We start from the raw sequence: 17,002 nt of genomic DNA, 5'->3' as shown, positions 1-17,002 counted from the left end.
AGCGCTGCGCTGTAGCACTTTACAGTGCTGAAACTTGCATCACTTGGGGGTTATTTTTCACATCCCTGAGCGAAGAACGTTTCAGCGCTGTAAGTGGCAGCGTAGACAAGGCCTTTGTCTTGTAAAACTTCTTGAAACAGGTCATGGTTGCTAAATGAACTTAAAAGCAAAAGGTTTCGTGTCACCACAGGCTGGGTCACCTTTCAGGCTTGCATCCGATGAAGTGAGCTGTAGCTCACGAAAGCTCATGCTCAAATAAATTGGTTAGTCTCTAAGGTGCCACAAGTACTCCTTTTCTTTCAGGCTGGGACTCCTCCCCCTTGTTCAGTTCTTTGGGAGTCATTGATGTCATGAGGAGAGGGGTGAATTGGAGGCCACTGTCTCATTCTTATACCACTCCCTTCTGAGGATTACCCAAGTGAGAGTTGAACTGTCTTTGTGATGAAATGTAAATTTCTTGTTCACACCTTCCCACTGCTGGAGAATGGCTGCTTAAGTAGGTGATAGCCCGCTTAACTTTGATACTTGTCTGGGGGCTGAAAGGCCTGCTTTTCTTAACCTTGGAGCGTGTTATAACAATGATACACAGAGTAGAATCTTATAACTTCACATACAATGTTGATACACTTATTACCAGGACAGTAATGTTCATCGGGTTATGACGTTTCAAATAATATCTCACAAGGCATCCTTTTTTTAAAAAAACAACAAAATTTATCATAGTCTTGTAAAAATGGTGAACATAATAGTACAGACAGTCTCACTATAATTCTTCCAGAACAAAACTTTACCAAACTTTTCAAAATGTACCTTTGGAAAGTCTAAAGGATAATATTTTTGAGAATTACAAATGCCTAAGAATATTAACTTACAATGAAATCTCCTTCTTAACCGTACCATTGCTACTGTGACATTAATTTCAAATGGAATTTCTATAATCTCACTTTATATTTTGTCTTGACTTATTTTACATTGTACTAAATCTGATCTGCCCGATAAGCATAATCTTTCTCTCCAGGAGAATTAAACACTGTGAAGTAAAATTTTAACACTGTTTCACTCCAACTTTTACTAATCTTCCATTTCAGATCTCCATATTTATTGGAGATTGATTTAACCCTAGTGAGATGCATGTATACACAAAACTCTGGAATGCAATCAATATTTATTGCAGACTACAGCTTTTTCAGTGTCATTGTATATCGTTAGTGCTGGCATCTTTCCTCCTCTTCCTGGACATATGAAGATTTTGGCTATTCCTGTTTGTATAATCCCATTGCATTAAAAGCTTTGGAAATTCAATTTACCTTTCAGTGTAGATTGACCTACTTGCATGTTATATAAGCAATTGTTTCAAAGTATCATGGAACTTTTCCAAACTCTTTTCACCTTTAATCTATTTGACCAAGTTAGATTGTAAAACACTCCGAAGGAAATCGGGTTACCCTCCTAGGTTACAGAGGACGCTATCAGGGCAATGTTAGCTCCAAATGTAGGTTTTGTGAAAAAAAGACTTAAACAGTCATTTATAAACTGAATATTTATTGTGATGGAGCTTGATTCTATGGTCCTAGACATCAGGAATTTGTGATAACTCCCCTGGGTGCTTATATTTGGGATCAGAATTCTAAAATTCAAAAAATGTAGAAGAGCATCTTGGGCACTGGGCTACTGAGAATAAAAGTAATTGAGGGGAAGGTCTGTTGGAGGTAAGGATGTAGTGTTGTAACCTTCAGAGCTGAAGTGCCTAGAATCCTTGAAACCATGTTCCAATCCCAGCAGGGGCAACTTAGTCTCGAAGTTAGATAAATAAAGTACTATATAGTTTGCTGATTGGTGGATGTGCCAGAGGAGATGGCAAAACAACATCCCGTCTACTCTGCCTGGGCTTTGGACCCCTCTTCCTTTACCAGTCGTCTGAGCCATGGGAGGAAGAGCAACGTGATCCTAGGTGTAGAGTTAATGACAGGACTGGAGACTTGTCCCTCTGCAGACCCTATCTGGGAGCAGTTGTTGACAGGAGGACATAATGTGAGGCCCACTATGACTTCCCATTCTGCACCTCTGTTATCCCTCAATGGAGGGATAACCCCAATAAGGAGGTCTCAGTAGCACCCACCTCTCCTTGTCATATGAGCTAAGCATGGAAATCACACATGTTGAGGGCAGTCTATCCATTGACCTAGAGATTAGTCACCCTGCCACCATCTACAGCTGCTGAGCAGGAGGTAAGATGTAGGTGGGTACAGACTCTAGACCTGGATTCTGTTGGTGTTATCCCCTCTGAGAGCAAGTCCATAAGGGCTCCAGGGAGCACCCCACTTCCTCCATGTACTCTGGAGGAAAAAGAGCATCATGCTGTGAGTGGAGAGTACCCAGCAGCAGAGACCTGCCCAAATCCAGGTTTTTGGTGTGACAGTAGACTCTGTATTCTGCAATTTAAGCTCTTGACATCTTTTACTCTGGTGTGCCTACCTCCCTTCCTTTCTCCTTCAGTCTCTCCATTGCCAGTCTCATTTCCCATCTTCTGTGCCCCTCTTCATCCTTTCCTCAGTGTCCCTCCTTTTCCCTTCCTCCTTTTTAACTTTCTGCCTTCTACCATTGGCCTTCAGCCCACCTTTGCCCTCGTATTACTTCACAGAAAGTGAAGCTTTGTATGTTGTATCCCTTTCCACCGCTTGGATCTTTTTTCTGTTTGGCTCTGTAAATGCTCAAGAGCAAGGACTGTCTCCCTTTATGGATGCTCAGTGCCTACAGTTTGAGTAATACCATAATTAAATTCATGGTGGTGTTTTTGTAAGAGTAGGGATTTGTCATGCCAGAGTTTTTTCTTTTCCTCCTCTCCCCTTGTTGTACAACATTCTCTGTGCCTATTGTGTGCTTGGCTATCATGCAGTCTCCACGTCGTCAATGAACTCTATGCCACAGCTGTGGAATTTGGTGCAGAATTGAAGCTTTCATTTAAAAAAAAACACAAGAGTTTGGCCTCTTATGGTTGTGAAGGTAACAGCGTTTTATATTGAAGTCGTGTTTAGATTGTCTTTGAAGTTTGCAGTCCGAGAGTCTGATTTGTCCCCATTCATGAAATGCAGTGGTTATGCTGAAGTATAACATTGTAAATCTCAACATGGATTATTTCATTACTGATCATTCAGCAGAAGCTTATATCTCGGCACCTTCCTAGTGCCAAAAGCCCTAACTGTCAAAACCACTAGCTTCCCTTTTGATGCAGTTATGAATTATGAATACAAAATTTCTCTAGCACATTGAGGTAGTAAAAAAATGAATTTATAATAAATACAAATAACAAATGGAATATTGCACTGAAAAATGTCAGTTCTTGAGTTTAACATGAATCTGCCACAGAAACTGGGGGCCTTACAGCAGAGTTAGTCCAGCCTCTTAAAGTCTGCAGGGGACTTTGCATGTACAGTGGATTCTGCTTATTAGCAGTCTGTTTCCAGCAAAAAATTGCTATTACCTGGAAATTACCAATAACGTTGAAAGTATGTTTGCAGTGCTGCAGCCAGAGAAGGAAGCCCTGGGATGTACTTGCTCTGGCTGCAGCCCATCAAACTTGCCTACAGGGCTGCTCTCAGAGAAGGAAGTGCTGGGATTTGCTGAGCCCAGGCCCTGCGTGCCAGGTCAGGAAGCAACGCAGAGAGCGCAAAGAGAGACACTGTGGAGCTCCATGGGTCCCCAGTGCCCTCACTCTATGTGGAAAGACCCAGCATCTGGGCTGCAGCCCTGCTGCTGCCCTACCTGCTGCCTCCTCTCAGAGCCCACAGCACTGGGATTCTGGGGTGCGTGCGTGTGTGTGTGGGGGGGGTGTCTCTCCCACTGGGCAAGGAGGCAGGTGACACAGCCTGTTACCTCCTTCTATGGACTGTGGGTTCTTGACCACAAGCAGGTTTGCTGCAGCCAGGGAAGGAAGCACTGGGACAATGCCAAGCCTGTGCCCCCAGCACCGGGGTAGGACAGAGCACAGGGAGAGCTACTGTGCAGCCCCAGCGCTTTTTTGCTTGATTGCAGCCCCATAAACCTCCTCTTCCCCACCCCCTAAAGTTGTTAATAAATGGCATGCCTGTTCGCAAAGTTCAGATCCCTTTAACATTAAAGTAATTGGAGTGGCATCGTTTCACAGTAAAATGTTGGTATTAAGCAAAAGTTGTTGATACTGGGATTGCTATTAAGCAGCATCCACTGTAGCTTATAAAATGCTTGGGGGATCCATCTGAATGAAATGTATCATCATAATAATAATACCTAGCTCTTATGTAGTGCTTTTTGTCAGTAGATCTCACAGCACTTTATAATGGAGGTTAGACCATTATCTCCATTTTACAGACAGAGGAACAATTCATGAACTTATCTAATTCTGTTTTGAACCCAGTTACACTTTAGGCCTTCACATCATCCCCTGGCAATGAGTTCCACAGGTTGACTGTGCGTTATGTGAAGAAGTACATATTTACATTTGTTTTAAACCTGCTGCCTGATCGGGTGACCCTTGGTCCTTTTGTTAAGTGAAAGGATAAATAACGCTTCCCTATTCACTTTTCCCATATCACTCATGATTTTATAGACCTCTATCATCCCTCCTCCCCTCCCCCGACATCACTTTTCTAAGATAATCAGTCCCAGTCTTTTTAATCTCTACTTGTATGGAAGCTTTTCCATATCCCTAATAAATTTTATTGCCTTATTTGTACTTTTTCCAATTATAATACCTTTTTTCAGATGGGGGTGATCAGACCTGCATGCTGTATGCAAGGCATGGGCATATCATGGATTTATGTAGTGGCATTTTGATATTATCTGTCGTCTTATCTATCCGTTTCCTAGCAGTTACTAACATTGTTAGCTTTTTTTGACTGCCAATGTGTTCTGAGTGGATGTTTTCAGAGAACTATCCACAATGACTCCAAGATCTTTCGTGAGTGGTAACAGCTACTTTAGTCCCCATCATTTTCTGTGTATAGCTGAGATTGTTTTCCAATGTGCGTTACTTGAAATTCAATTTGTAAATGTGATCTGCCATTTGTTTACCCAATTTAGTGAAATCCCTTTGTAACTCTTCGCAGTCAGCTTTGGACTCAACTATCTTGAGTAATTTTGTGTTATCTGCAAACTTTGCTACCTCACCCACTTTTCCAGGTCATTTATGAATATGATGAACAGTATAGATCCATAGGGGACACCACTAATTACCTCTTTTGTGAAAATTGATCATTTCTTCCTACCCTTTGTTTCCTATCTTTTAGCCAGTTACTGATCCATGAGAGGACCTTCCCTCTTAAGCAAACTCAGCAGTCATGGGATAAGTGCCTTAGGTGAGGGACTTTGTCAAAGGCTTTGAAAGTCCAATTCACTACACTGATTGATTGCATCACTCTTGTCCACATGTTTGTTGACCCCCTCAAAGAATTTTAATAGACTGGTGTGGAGTGCTACAAAAGCCATGCTGACGATTCCGCCAACATATCGTGATTGTCTGTGTCTGATAAGTACTGTAGTTTCAACCAGTTGCCTGGTACTGAAGTTACATTTACCAGTCTGTAATTTCCAGGATTGCCTCTAGAGCCTTTTTTAAACATGGGTGTTACATTAGCAATACTCCACTCATCTGATACAGTGGCTGATTTTAAGCAATAAGATTCATATCACAGTTGGTAGTTCTGGAATTTCATGTTTGTTTTTTTTTGAAGTATTTGTAAACTTCTAACTCCTCAGCAAGTGTGTCAGATGAAGCTGTGCAGTTATATAGTTTCCTTCAGGCATGTCTAGTCAGATAAATTCCACTTGACCAAAATTAATGCAAAGATTAACATTATTTACCTTTAAAACATTGTCAAAGCTTTGACTACTTAATTGTAATTCATTGAATACTTAATTGTAATTCAAAAGCTTATGAAATCAAAATAAGTTAAATGTATTTTCTTTTAATTTTAGGGTCCTGGTATATCTCATCCCTATGACAGTGGGCACATAGCAATGACATACACTGGCCTATCATGCTTGGTTATTCTTGGAGATGACTTGAGTCGAGTAAATAAAGATGCCTGCTTGGCAGGACTGAGAGCTCTCCAACTGGAAGATGGAAGGTACAGGACATTCTTTATTACAGGGCACTCTGGGAAATTTTGAGGAAAACCTAACCATGGAACAAAATATACACTTCACCCGCATAACATATCTGTTATGTCTTCTCAACCTTCCAGAAGTTTGTTTGCTGTGGCTGGTGTGAAAACTAGAAGATAGGCAAGTTACCAGGTAGTCTGTTGGAGTCTTGAGATTGATTTCTTAGCCCAGTGCACATTCACTATTGGAAAGTTACTGGCTGGCCTGGTAACATGATGGTAGTGGTGCCTTTCAGGAGAGCTGAAGTGAACTCTGACACACCCTCACATTCTCTGGTTGTATAACTCTGTGGAGCACTGTCAAAGCAGCTTTCTATGCCTTCTGGGAAGAGAGATTTGCTTAGGTCTGATGACTACTTCTGGCTGACTTAAGAGCGGATGAAAAGTTAGAAGTTGAGATTCAGGGGTATAATTGGGTGGAGAAAGAGGATACTAGGGATCCCTACCATATCTGGATTCTTTTTCTGCAGTCAATAAAGATGAACTCTACTGCATAAACTAGCATTATTGTATTCCTCAGATCCAATAATAGATACTGAGTGATTCTGCTTGTAGTCAGTGAAAGGCAATTGGTCAGGCTGGGGGGGAAAAAAACAAATCTTTATTTCTCCATACTCATTTCCTCCAAGCAGTATAAACTTTTTCAGTCTGCCTCCAACACAGTGAGCGAGTGGCATGTGGAGCATGGGAATCTCTCTGTGGTGCTGGAAACACTAGGGCTTGCTAGGAAAAAGATCACAGAAGTGCAATATGTGCAGTACTATGCTACAGCAAAGTTTGACTTTCTGCACAGTCTCTTCAGAATACCTTACAGTCTCTAGAGATGGAATGTGTCTTCTTCAGTGGTAGCTAATTCTGAAGTCAAATGTCAAAAGATTGAAATGTCCTTAGGAAATATGCTTATCTGGGTGCTAATGCCAGTTATTCAGAGCTCTATCCATGCTAGGCACCTTTGATCCAATTTGCAGCCTCTACTGCTGGCTTTATGCCCTGGTGTCATATCCTTTTTAGAAGGATACAGATGTCATTGGGACCAAAATCTTTGTGCGTGTCTGTTTTAAAAAAAAACCCCGCAGGTAGTTTTTATTTTAAAACATAAGACAGTTAAAGACCTATTCTGCTGCAGTAAGTGTAACCCAAAGTTGCAGCTTAGTACAGAATTATGTGTAATCAGCTAGTTGTCGCGTCTGAATGAGGAACATCAACATGAATATAGCAGAGTAAATCAGACTTTCGTTTTTAATGAAATCAGACTTCCTTACCTAATAGCTTCCCGTCAAAATGACTCTAGTTATAAATCAGAATGCTGTAGCTTAGTTACTATATTAAGTGTGTATATGATATAAAAAAGGGTATGTGTGCATTTTTCTAAAAACACCTTTTTGATTTTTTTTAAAGCAATATTTGTTTCAGTACTAAAAACAGTGTTTCAACATCACCCATCCAGTGGGGTTGTTGTCTCAAGACTGATCTGCAAACAGTTCTTGTACTGGTTCAAAACCTGTTCAGTTAGTGTTGTGATTTTTTTTTTTTTTTTAAATAGAAATAGTTAACCAGCACAGCCCTAGTGTGGACCATTATAAGTATAAGGCACCTGGACACTGATATTTATCTTATTTCCCCTTCCTGTACAGGAATCACTACATTGATAAAACACCTCTGTAGCAATATAACTTCATCTAAGCTAAGGGGATTGTACTGCTTTAAATTACACTGATGTAATTAAAGCTGTGCAACTTTTTGTGTGTAAACAAACCCTTAGTGAAAAGAAAAGGAGTACTTGTGGCACCTTAGAGACTAACCAATTTATTTGAGCATAAGCTTTTGTGAGCTACATGCTCAAATAAATTGGTTAGTCTCTAAGGTGCCACAATTACTCCTTTTCTTTTTGCGAATACAGACTAACACGGCTACTACTCTGAAACCCTTAGTGGTTGCTGCTGTTTCAGTGATATTTTCTAGCTGAGAACATAAGTCCTACACACTGCTGGACTGAAAATATTGGCTTTCCTATTAGAAAGCACTGCATATCTGTGTAAAACTTGTTTTTAAAGTAAGCACTATATTTTAAACTGTCTATTTTTGAGTTAAGAATAGTTCAAGTTAAGACTGTTTGTTTGTATTTGTTCTATGTTTTGTGATTTCCAGTTGGTCTTTAGTGGGAATGTAGATTGATTCCTTCTTTGCATGATAAATTGTTATGGTAGGTTTTTAAGTGATTGATTTTAAAGACAGTAAAAAGCATAATTAATGTGTGTTAGTGATCTCTTTTCTTTGTAATTAGACGAGAGAGGCAAGAATCATAGAATATCAGGGTTGGAAGGGACCTCAGGAGGTCATCTAGTCCAACCCCCTGCTCAAAGCAGGACCAATCCCCAATTAAATCATCCCAGCCAGGGCTTTGTCAAGCCTGACCTTAAAAACTTCTAAGGAAGGAGATTCTACCACCTCCCTAGGTAACGCATTCCAGTGTTTCACCACCCTCCTAGTGAAAAAGTTTTTCCTAATATCCAACCTAAACCTCCCCCACTGCAACTTGAGACCATTACTGCTTGTCCTGTCCTCTTCTACCACTGAGAATAGTCTAGAACCATCCTCTCTGAAACCACCTCTCAGGTAGTTGAAAGCAGCTATCAAATCCCCCCTCATTCTTCTCTTCTGCAGACTAAACAATCCCAGTTCCCTCAGCCTCTCCTCATAACTCATGTGTTCCAGACCCCTAATCATTTTTGTTGCCCTTCGCTAGACTCTCTCCAATTTATCCACATCCTTCTTGTAGTATGGGGCCCAAAACTGGACACAGTACTCCAGATGAGGCCTCACCAATGTCGAATAGAGGGGGACAATCACATCCCTCGATCTGCTCGCTATGCCCCTACTTACACATCCCAAAATGCCATTGGCCTTCTTGGCAACAAGGGCACACTGCTGACTCATATCCAGCTTCTCGTCCACTGTCACCCCTAGGTCCTTTTCCGCAGAACTGCTGCCTAGCCATTTGGTCCCTAGTCTGTAGCTGTGCATTGGGTTCTTCCGTCCTAAGTGCAGGACCCTGCACTTATCCTTATTGAACCTCATCAGATTTCTTTTGGCCCAATCCTCCAATTTGTCTAGATCCCTCTGTATCCTATCCCTGCCCTCCAGTGTATCTACCACTCCTCCCAGTTTAGTATCATCCGCAAAGAGACCCAGTGTACAAACTCAAGTTTTTCTAATAAAACTCTTCAACAGACTGAGATTTTTGAACTGTATGTGGGGCTCTCAGGCTCTTAAATAATTTGTTAGGTTGTCTGGAGAACTAACCATACTTAGGCACTGTTAAGTCAACCAATCACTAGCTTTTTTTTTCCCCCTGCTTCCAGAAAAGATGGAGCAGAAAAAATTAATCCTGTTACAGAAAGCATAACCTTCAGTTTCTGTCCAGCACTCCCAAGCTGCTAAATTCTAAAAATTAATGCAAGGCATTAACTGAATTCCCTCTCTGTGGATCCAGTTGTGTTGATCCACAGTAATATATATCAGCCAAAAAGACTGTGACCCCCAGAAATTGTAAGATTGAATGAAGCCAACAATTTGTTTATGAAAACAGAACACTCTCTTCTGAGCCTTTTTTTTATGACAGATATTTGGGAGTTCTTGACCCAACTTTTAAAGATAAAGCAAAAATCCAAGTATTGTGCTACATTAGTACATGAAACTTAAGCTGTTTTCTTCTACAAACCAGAAGAACGCTTTAGATTTTTTTTCTGAAGACATCATAATGTTGGTAGGTCTTCATGAGCCTGAGTTTTTTGTTCCAGATTCAGTCAGGATAGCTTACTGAAAGCTCACATGGTGAAATAACTCTAAAATGTATTTGAAATTCAATACAGTCTTAGTTAAGTATGATACTAATTGAAGAAATGTAAGAGGTAATAGGAAAGCTCACTCTGTCTTTAAGGTAGCCCCCATTCTGCTTTAAGACTGACTTAATAATCCATGTTAATATGTTATTTAATATGTTAAACTAATTGTTTATCTAAAAAGAAAAGGAGTACTTGTGGCACCTTAGAGACTAACCAATTTATCTGAGCATAAGCTTTCCTGAGCTACAGCTCCATGCAGCTGATGTAGCTATAGCTACATGAATCCGATGAAGTGAGCTTTAGCTCACGAAAGCTTATGCTCAAATAAATTGGTTAGCCTCTAAGGTGCCACAAGTACTCCCTTTTCTTTTTACGAATACAGACTAACGCGACTGCTACTCTGAAACCTGGTTATCTAAAAACGTTTTTTTTAAATTTAAGCCAGAATAGAAAGGCTTGGGGGGTGCACAAGGAAATGTTGGGTAGAAGACTATATAGAAAAAAACCACAGATCTGGTTACATGTAGAGGTCTGGTCTGTGATTTTTATTACATTCTGTCTGTGAATCCATCGTTAGACCTTGTAGAAATTTGTGTTTAACACTTCGCTAGAGGTCCTGCTGTCATTCTTTGAAGAGAGTATGTTCCTTCATGAACGAACTGCCCAGGGATCTTAACTGTAAAAACATCCCTTCCATTTCTGAATCCTCTGTTTGTCCATGGTTTTTGCATTAGTTACTGCAGCAAACCTGACTGTAAGGGAAGTTAGCAAATGACCTTTAAATCACTTGGCAATTAAGAGAGAATGTTTCCTATCTGATCAGTTTTGGAGGAGAGAATTGCCCCAGTTTGACAGTTGAATACTAGCCAAAGGAGCCTATCTATACTATGTTTCAGAGTATCAGCCAGTTAGTCTGTATTCGCAAAAAGAAAAGGAGTACTTGTGGCACCTTAGAGACTAACCAATTTATTTGAGCATAAGCTTTCGTGAGCTACAGCTCACTTCATCGGATGCATAAAGTGGAAAATGCAGTGAGGATTTTTTATATACACACAGACCATGAAAAAAATGGGTGTTTATCACTTCAAAAGGTTTTCTCTCCCCCCACCCCACTCTCCTGCTGGTAATAGCTTATCTAAAGTGATCACTCTCCTTACAATGTGTATGATAATCAAGGTGGGCCATTTCCAGCACAAATCCAGCTTTTCTCACCCACCCACCCGCCCCCCCTCCAAAAACCACACACACAAACTCACTCTCCTGCTGGTAATAGCTTATCCAAAGTGATTTTTTGCGAATACAGACTAACACGGCTGTTACTCTGAAACCTATTTCCCCAACAGCCATGTTAGTCTGTATTCGCAAAAAATCACTTTGGATAAGCTATTACCAGCAGGAGAGTGAGTTTGTGTGTGTGGTTTTGGGGGGGGGGGGGTGAGAAAAGCTGGATTTGTGCTGGAAATGGCCCACCTTGATTATCATACACATTGAAAGAGAGTGGTCACTTTGGATGGGCTATTACCAGCAGGAGAGTGAGTTTGTGTGTAGGGGGGCGGAGGGTGAGAGAACCTGGATTTGTGCTGGAAATGGCCCAACTTGATTATCATACACATTGTAAGGAGAGTGATCACTTTAGATAAGCTATTACCAGCAGGAGAGTGGGGTGGGAGGAGGTATTGTTTCATGGTCTCTGTATATATAATGTCTTCTGCAGTTTCCACAGTATGCATCCGATGAAGTGAGCTGTAGCTCACGAAAGCTTATGCTCAAATAAATTGGTTAGTCTCTAAGGTGCCACAAGTACTCCTTTTCTTTTTGCGAATACAGAGTAACACGGCTGTTACTCTGAAACCTGTCATTATGCAAGACACTGCATTTAGCCGTATGGAGTGGAAATCTATCAACTGCATGAAAAAACTTGTACAGATACAGACAGACATCTTCCTTTCCAAATGCAAACAGATGGACATCCTACCAAAAGGACTGAAGGTAAAAAATCCATTACAATCTACATACCACACAGACTATGCTGACAGCTTGTGCCACACGCTCTGAAAGAAACTGCGGAGTCACCTGATCAACATCCTCTACAGCAAAAAGGGAAAGATTAAGAATGAGCTCTCAAAAATGGATACTCTCATAAAAAAACAACCTTCCACACAAACTACCTCGTGGCTGGAATTTACTAAAACTAGACAAGCCATTTACAATGCACACTTTGCTTCTCTACAAAAGAAAAAGGACACTAAACTTTCTAAACTACTACATGCTACAAGGGGCCACAGCAATGGTTCCCTCAACCCACCCAGCAATATTGTTAACCTATCCAACTATACTCTCAGCCCAGCAGAAGAAGCTGTCCTATCTCGGGGCCTCTCCTTCTGCCCCTCCAACCCCACGAACATGATACAGTTCTGTGGTGACTTAGAATCCTATTTTCGATGTCTCCAACTCAAGGAATATTTCCAAAATACCTCTGAACAACATACTAATCCACAGAGGCCTCCCTACCAACATTACAAAAAGAAGGATTCTAGGTGGACTCCTCCTGAAGGTTGAAACAGCAGACTGGACTTCTACATAGAGTGCTTCTGCCGACGTGCACGGGCTGAAATTGTGGAAAAGCAGCATCACTTGCCCCATAACCTCAGCCATGCAGAACACAATGCCATCCACAGCCTCAGAAACAACTCTGACATCATAATCAAAGAGGCTGACAAAGGAGGTGCTGTTGTCATCATGAATAGGTCGGAATATGAACAAGAAGCTGCTCGTCAGCTCTCCAACACCACTTTCTACAAGCCATTACCCTATGATCCCACTGAGAGTTACCAAAAGCAACTACAGCATTTGCTCAAGAAACTTCCTGAAAAAGCACAAGATCAAATCCGCACAGACACACCCCTGGAACCCTGACCTGGGATATTCTATCTACTACCCACGATCCATAAACCTGGAAATCCTGGGGTCCCCATCGTCTCAGGCATTGCCACCCTGACAGCAGGATTGTCTGGCTATGTAGACTCCCTCCTCAGCCCCTACGCTACCAGCACTCTCAGCTACCTTCGAGACACCACTGACTTCCTGAGGAAACTACAGTCCATCGGTGATCTTCCTGATAACACCATCCTGGCCACTATGGATGTAGAAGCCCTCTACACCAACATTCCACACAAAGATGGACTACAAGACGTCAAGAAAACTATCCCCGATAATGTCATGGCTAACCTGGTGGCTGAACTTTGTGACTTTGTCCTTACCCATAACTATTTTACATTTGGGGACAATGTATATCTTCAGATCAACGGCACTGCTATTGGTACCCGCATGGCCCCACAGTATGCCAACATTTTTATGGCTGATTTAGAACAACGCTTCCTCAACTCTCGTCCCCTAACGCCCCTACTCTACTTGCGCTATATTGATGACATCTTCATCATCTGGACCCATGGAAAAGAAGCCCTTGAGGAATTCCACCATGATTTCAACACTTTCCATCCCACCATCAACCTCAGCCTGGTCCAGTCCACACAAGAGATCCACTTCCTGGACACTACAGTGTTAATAAGTGATGGTCACATAAACACCACCCTCTACTGGAAACCTTCTGACCGCTATTCCTACCTACATGCCTCCAGCTTTCACCCTGACCACACCACACGATCCATCGTCTACAGCCAAGCTCTGCGATACAACCGCATTTGCTCCAATCCCTCGGACAGAGACAAACACCTACAAGATCTCTATCAAGCATTCTTACAACTACAGTACCCACCTGCTGAAGTGAAGAAACAGATTGACAGCGCCAGAAGAGTTCCCAGAAGTCACCTACTACAGGACAGGCCTAACAAAGAAAATAACAGAACGCCACTAGCCATCACCTTCAGCCCCCAACTAAAACCCCTCCAACGCATTATTAAGGATCTACAACCTATCCTGAAGGATGACCCAACACTCTCACAAATCTTGGGAGACAGGCCAGTCCTTGCCTACAGACAGCCCCCCAACCTGAAGCTAATACTCACCAACAACCACATACCACACAACAGAACCACTAACCCAGGAACCTATCCTTGCAACAAAGCCCGTTGCCAACTGGGCCCACATATCTATTCAGGGGACCCCATCACAGGGCCTAATAACATCAGCCACACTATCAGAGGCTCGTTCACCTGCACATCCACCAATGTGATATATGCCATCATGTGCCAGCAATGCCCCTCTGCCATGTACATTGGTCAAACTGGACAGTCTCTACGTAAAAGAATAAATGGACACAAATCAGATGTCAAGAATTATAACATTCATAAACCAGTCGGAGAACACTTCAATCTCTCTGGTCATGCAATTACAGATATGAAGGTCAGTATCTTACAACAAAAAAACTTCAAATCCAGACTCCAGCGAGAAACTGCTGAATTGGAATTCATTTGCAAATTGGATACTATTAATTTAGGCTTAAATAGAGACTGGGAGTGGCTAAGTCATTATGCAAGGTAGCCTATTTCCCCTTGTTTTTTCCTACTCTCTGCCCCCCACCCCCCCCGACGTTCTGGTTAAACTTGGATTTATGCTGGAAATGGCCCACCTTGATTATCATACACATTGTAAGGAGAGTGGTCACTTTGGATGGGCTATTACCAGCAGGAGAGTGTGGTGGGAGTAGGTATTGTTTCATGGTCTCTGTGTATATGTCTTCTGCAGTTTCCACAGTATGCATCCGATGAAGAGAGCTGTAGCTCACGAAAGCTTATGCTCAAATAAATTGGTTAGTCTCTAAGGTGCCACAAGTACTCCTTTTTAAGGGGAAATAGGTTACCTTGCATAACGACTTAGCCACTCCCAGTCTCTATTCAAGCCTAAGTTAATTGTATCCAATTTGCAAATGAATTCCAATTCAGCAGTCTCTTGCCAGAGTCTGGTTTTGAAGTTTTTCTGTTGTAATATCACAACTTTCCTGTCTGTAATCACGTGACCAGAGAGATTGAAGTGTTCTCTGACTGGTTTATGAATGTTATAATTCTTGACATCTGATTTGTGTCCATTTATTCTTTTACGTAGAGACTGTCCAGTTTGACCAATGTACATGGCAGAGGGGCATTGCTTGCACATGATGGCATATATCACATTTGTAGATGTGCAGGTGAACGAGCCTCTGATAGTGTGGCTGATATTATTAGGCCCTGTGATGGTGTCCCCTGAATAGATATGTGGATACAGTTGGCAACGGGCTTTGTTGCAAGGATAGGTTCCTGGGTTAGTGGTTCTGTTGTGTGGTATGTGATTGCTGGTGAGTATTTGTTCAGGTTGGGGGGCTGTCTGTAGGCAAGGACTGGCCTGTCTCCCAAGATCTGTGAGAGTGATGGGTCGTCCTTCAGGATAGGTTGTAGATCCTTGATAATGCGTTGGAGAGGTTTTAGTTGGGGGCTGAAGGTGACGGCTATAAAATTATAGTAAGAGGCAAATAACATATTGCCTAACTGACACTCCCGGTTCTTTGGAGTTGGAACCATTAAATATAGCAGCTCCTTAAGGGAAGTAGAGCTGGTCTAATGCAGAGGGATTAAAACTTAACATTCAGCTCAACTACCAAATTTCTCTGTAAAATCAGCATTAGAAATGAAAACTTAACCTGAATGGTCTTTAAAAAGTGTACAATAACAAGAGAGATGCATGTAATTTGTTAGAAACTGGTAGGTTCTAACTGGTTGTGCTGTTATGATTCCCATTCATAGTATTAAAATCCAGTTTCTAAGTACTTAGTCATTTGTAAAGCCCTATCTATACTAAACTGTGTGAATAATTGCTGCTCAGCGGTGAATATTATACATCTACCCTCTCGAATTAACTGTTTTACACAATTCAACTTTGGGTGTGTGTGTGCATAACATGGATAGATCAGGATTATGTAAATGCTTATTGCCCATTTTAATAGTCTACGGATAAAATTCTAGTTCTTATCCCTCTCTTAGTAAGGAAATTGGATTGACAGAATAATGGGCTGTTAGCGTAAAGACATTAATTAGCCTACATTTTACTTATTAAAATAAATTGCACTGCTATTATAAATGCCTCAGATCCACACATCTGATAGACATTTGTAAAACATGGATCCCTTGACTTAGAAAAAATTAAGTTAAAAAATGTATAGCAATTTAGGTTGGGTTTATAGCTAATGAAAAGTCCTTGTTTTAGGTCACACGTTCTATGTGGGTAGTTAAATTTTTAACAGATAACATCTTAGAGCATATAATGAAGAGTAGGGTGTAATGGTGTTATTTCTGAAGGGATTATGATCCATTTCATTATTAAACTGAGACAGCAGTGCTAATTAAAATAGAAGTGTTGGCTTAATTTATTTTTAACTTACGAGTCAGGTGAGACTTGCATGGCTATCACATGATAGGGCTCTACAAAGTTAAACCATTTTCAAGAACTCAAAATTATTAGAACACAACGCTAAATTTCTTTCATAAACTGAAAATTCCAAATTTAAGGGGGTGTATGCAACAGTATGTGATATTTCCAGAATTGGACCTATTATCTAGAGCAACTGACTGATATTTAATGGACCAAATTCTCGGACGTTTGTGTCAAGAAATTGCAAGTGTGCATTTGTTAGGCACGTGAATAGCCCAGTGTGCATGCAGACGTTGATTTGCACCTCAGCTGGACACAGTCCTTTTGTAGTATGGCCCAATGCAAACAAAGCATTGCAATAATCTTGTTTTGAGGTTTTTTGAGGTTGTGAAAGCACAAAATCCAAGGCTAGAGCCTGATCAGGGCAAGCTAACTAATAGTCTTAAAATATTCTCAGATTGTAAAAAGACTAATGAAAAATTTAATAAAAACAAGAACACTGGAACATGAATGACAACAACACCACAATATATACAGTCCTAATACCAATTAAATATGTTCATTCTTGGAATCTGTTCCATGATGTAATTAAAAAGGAGTTAAATAACCAGGGCCATGCCTTACCAAAATGAGCACCAAGATTGCTAGGGAGGAATT

At 41.1% G+C, this 17,002-nt stretch overlaps 1 protein-coding gene across 4 annotated transcripts in view; it reads left to right on the top strand.

Moving 5' to 3' along the window:
• PGGT1B (protein geranylgeranyltransferase type I subunit beta) overlaps positions 1 to 17,002 on the top strand; it is a 70,138-nt gene that overhangs the window by 30,163 nt on the left and 22,973 nt on the right. For all 4 annotated transcript variants that reach the window (XM_077817331.1, XM_077817330.1, XM_077817332.1 and 1 more), the window contains one exon: positions 5,953 to 6,104. In XM_077817331.1, coding sequence (XP_077673457.1) covers positions 5,953 to 6,104 — 152 coding nt within the window. The remainder of the gene's footprint in view (positions 1 to 5,952; positions 6,105 to 17,002) is intronic.

The sequence above is a fragment of the Eretmochelys imbricata genome, chromosome 5 (genome assembly GCF_965152235.1).
Source record: "Eretmochelys imbricata isolate rEreImb1 chromosome 5, rEreImb1.hap1, whole genome shotgun sequence".
Lineage (NCBI taxonomy): Eukaryota > Metazoa > Chordata > Testudines > Cheloniidae > Eretmochelys > Eretmochelys imbricata.
This window is presented reverse-complemented; position numbering and strand designations above follow the sequence as displayed.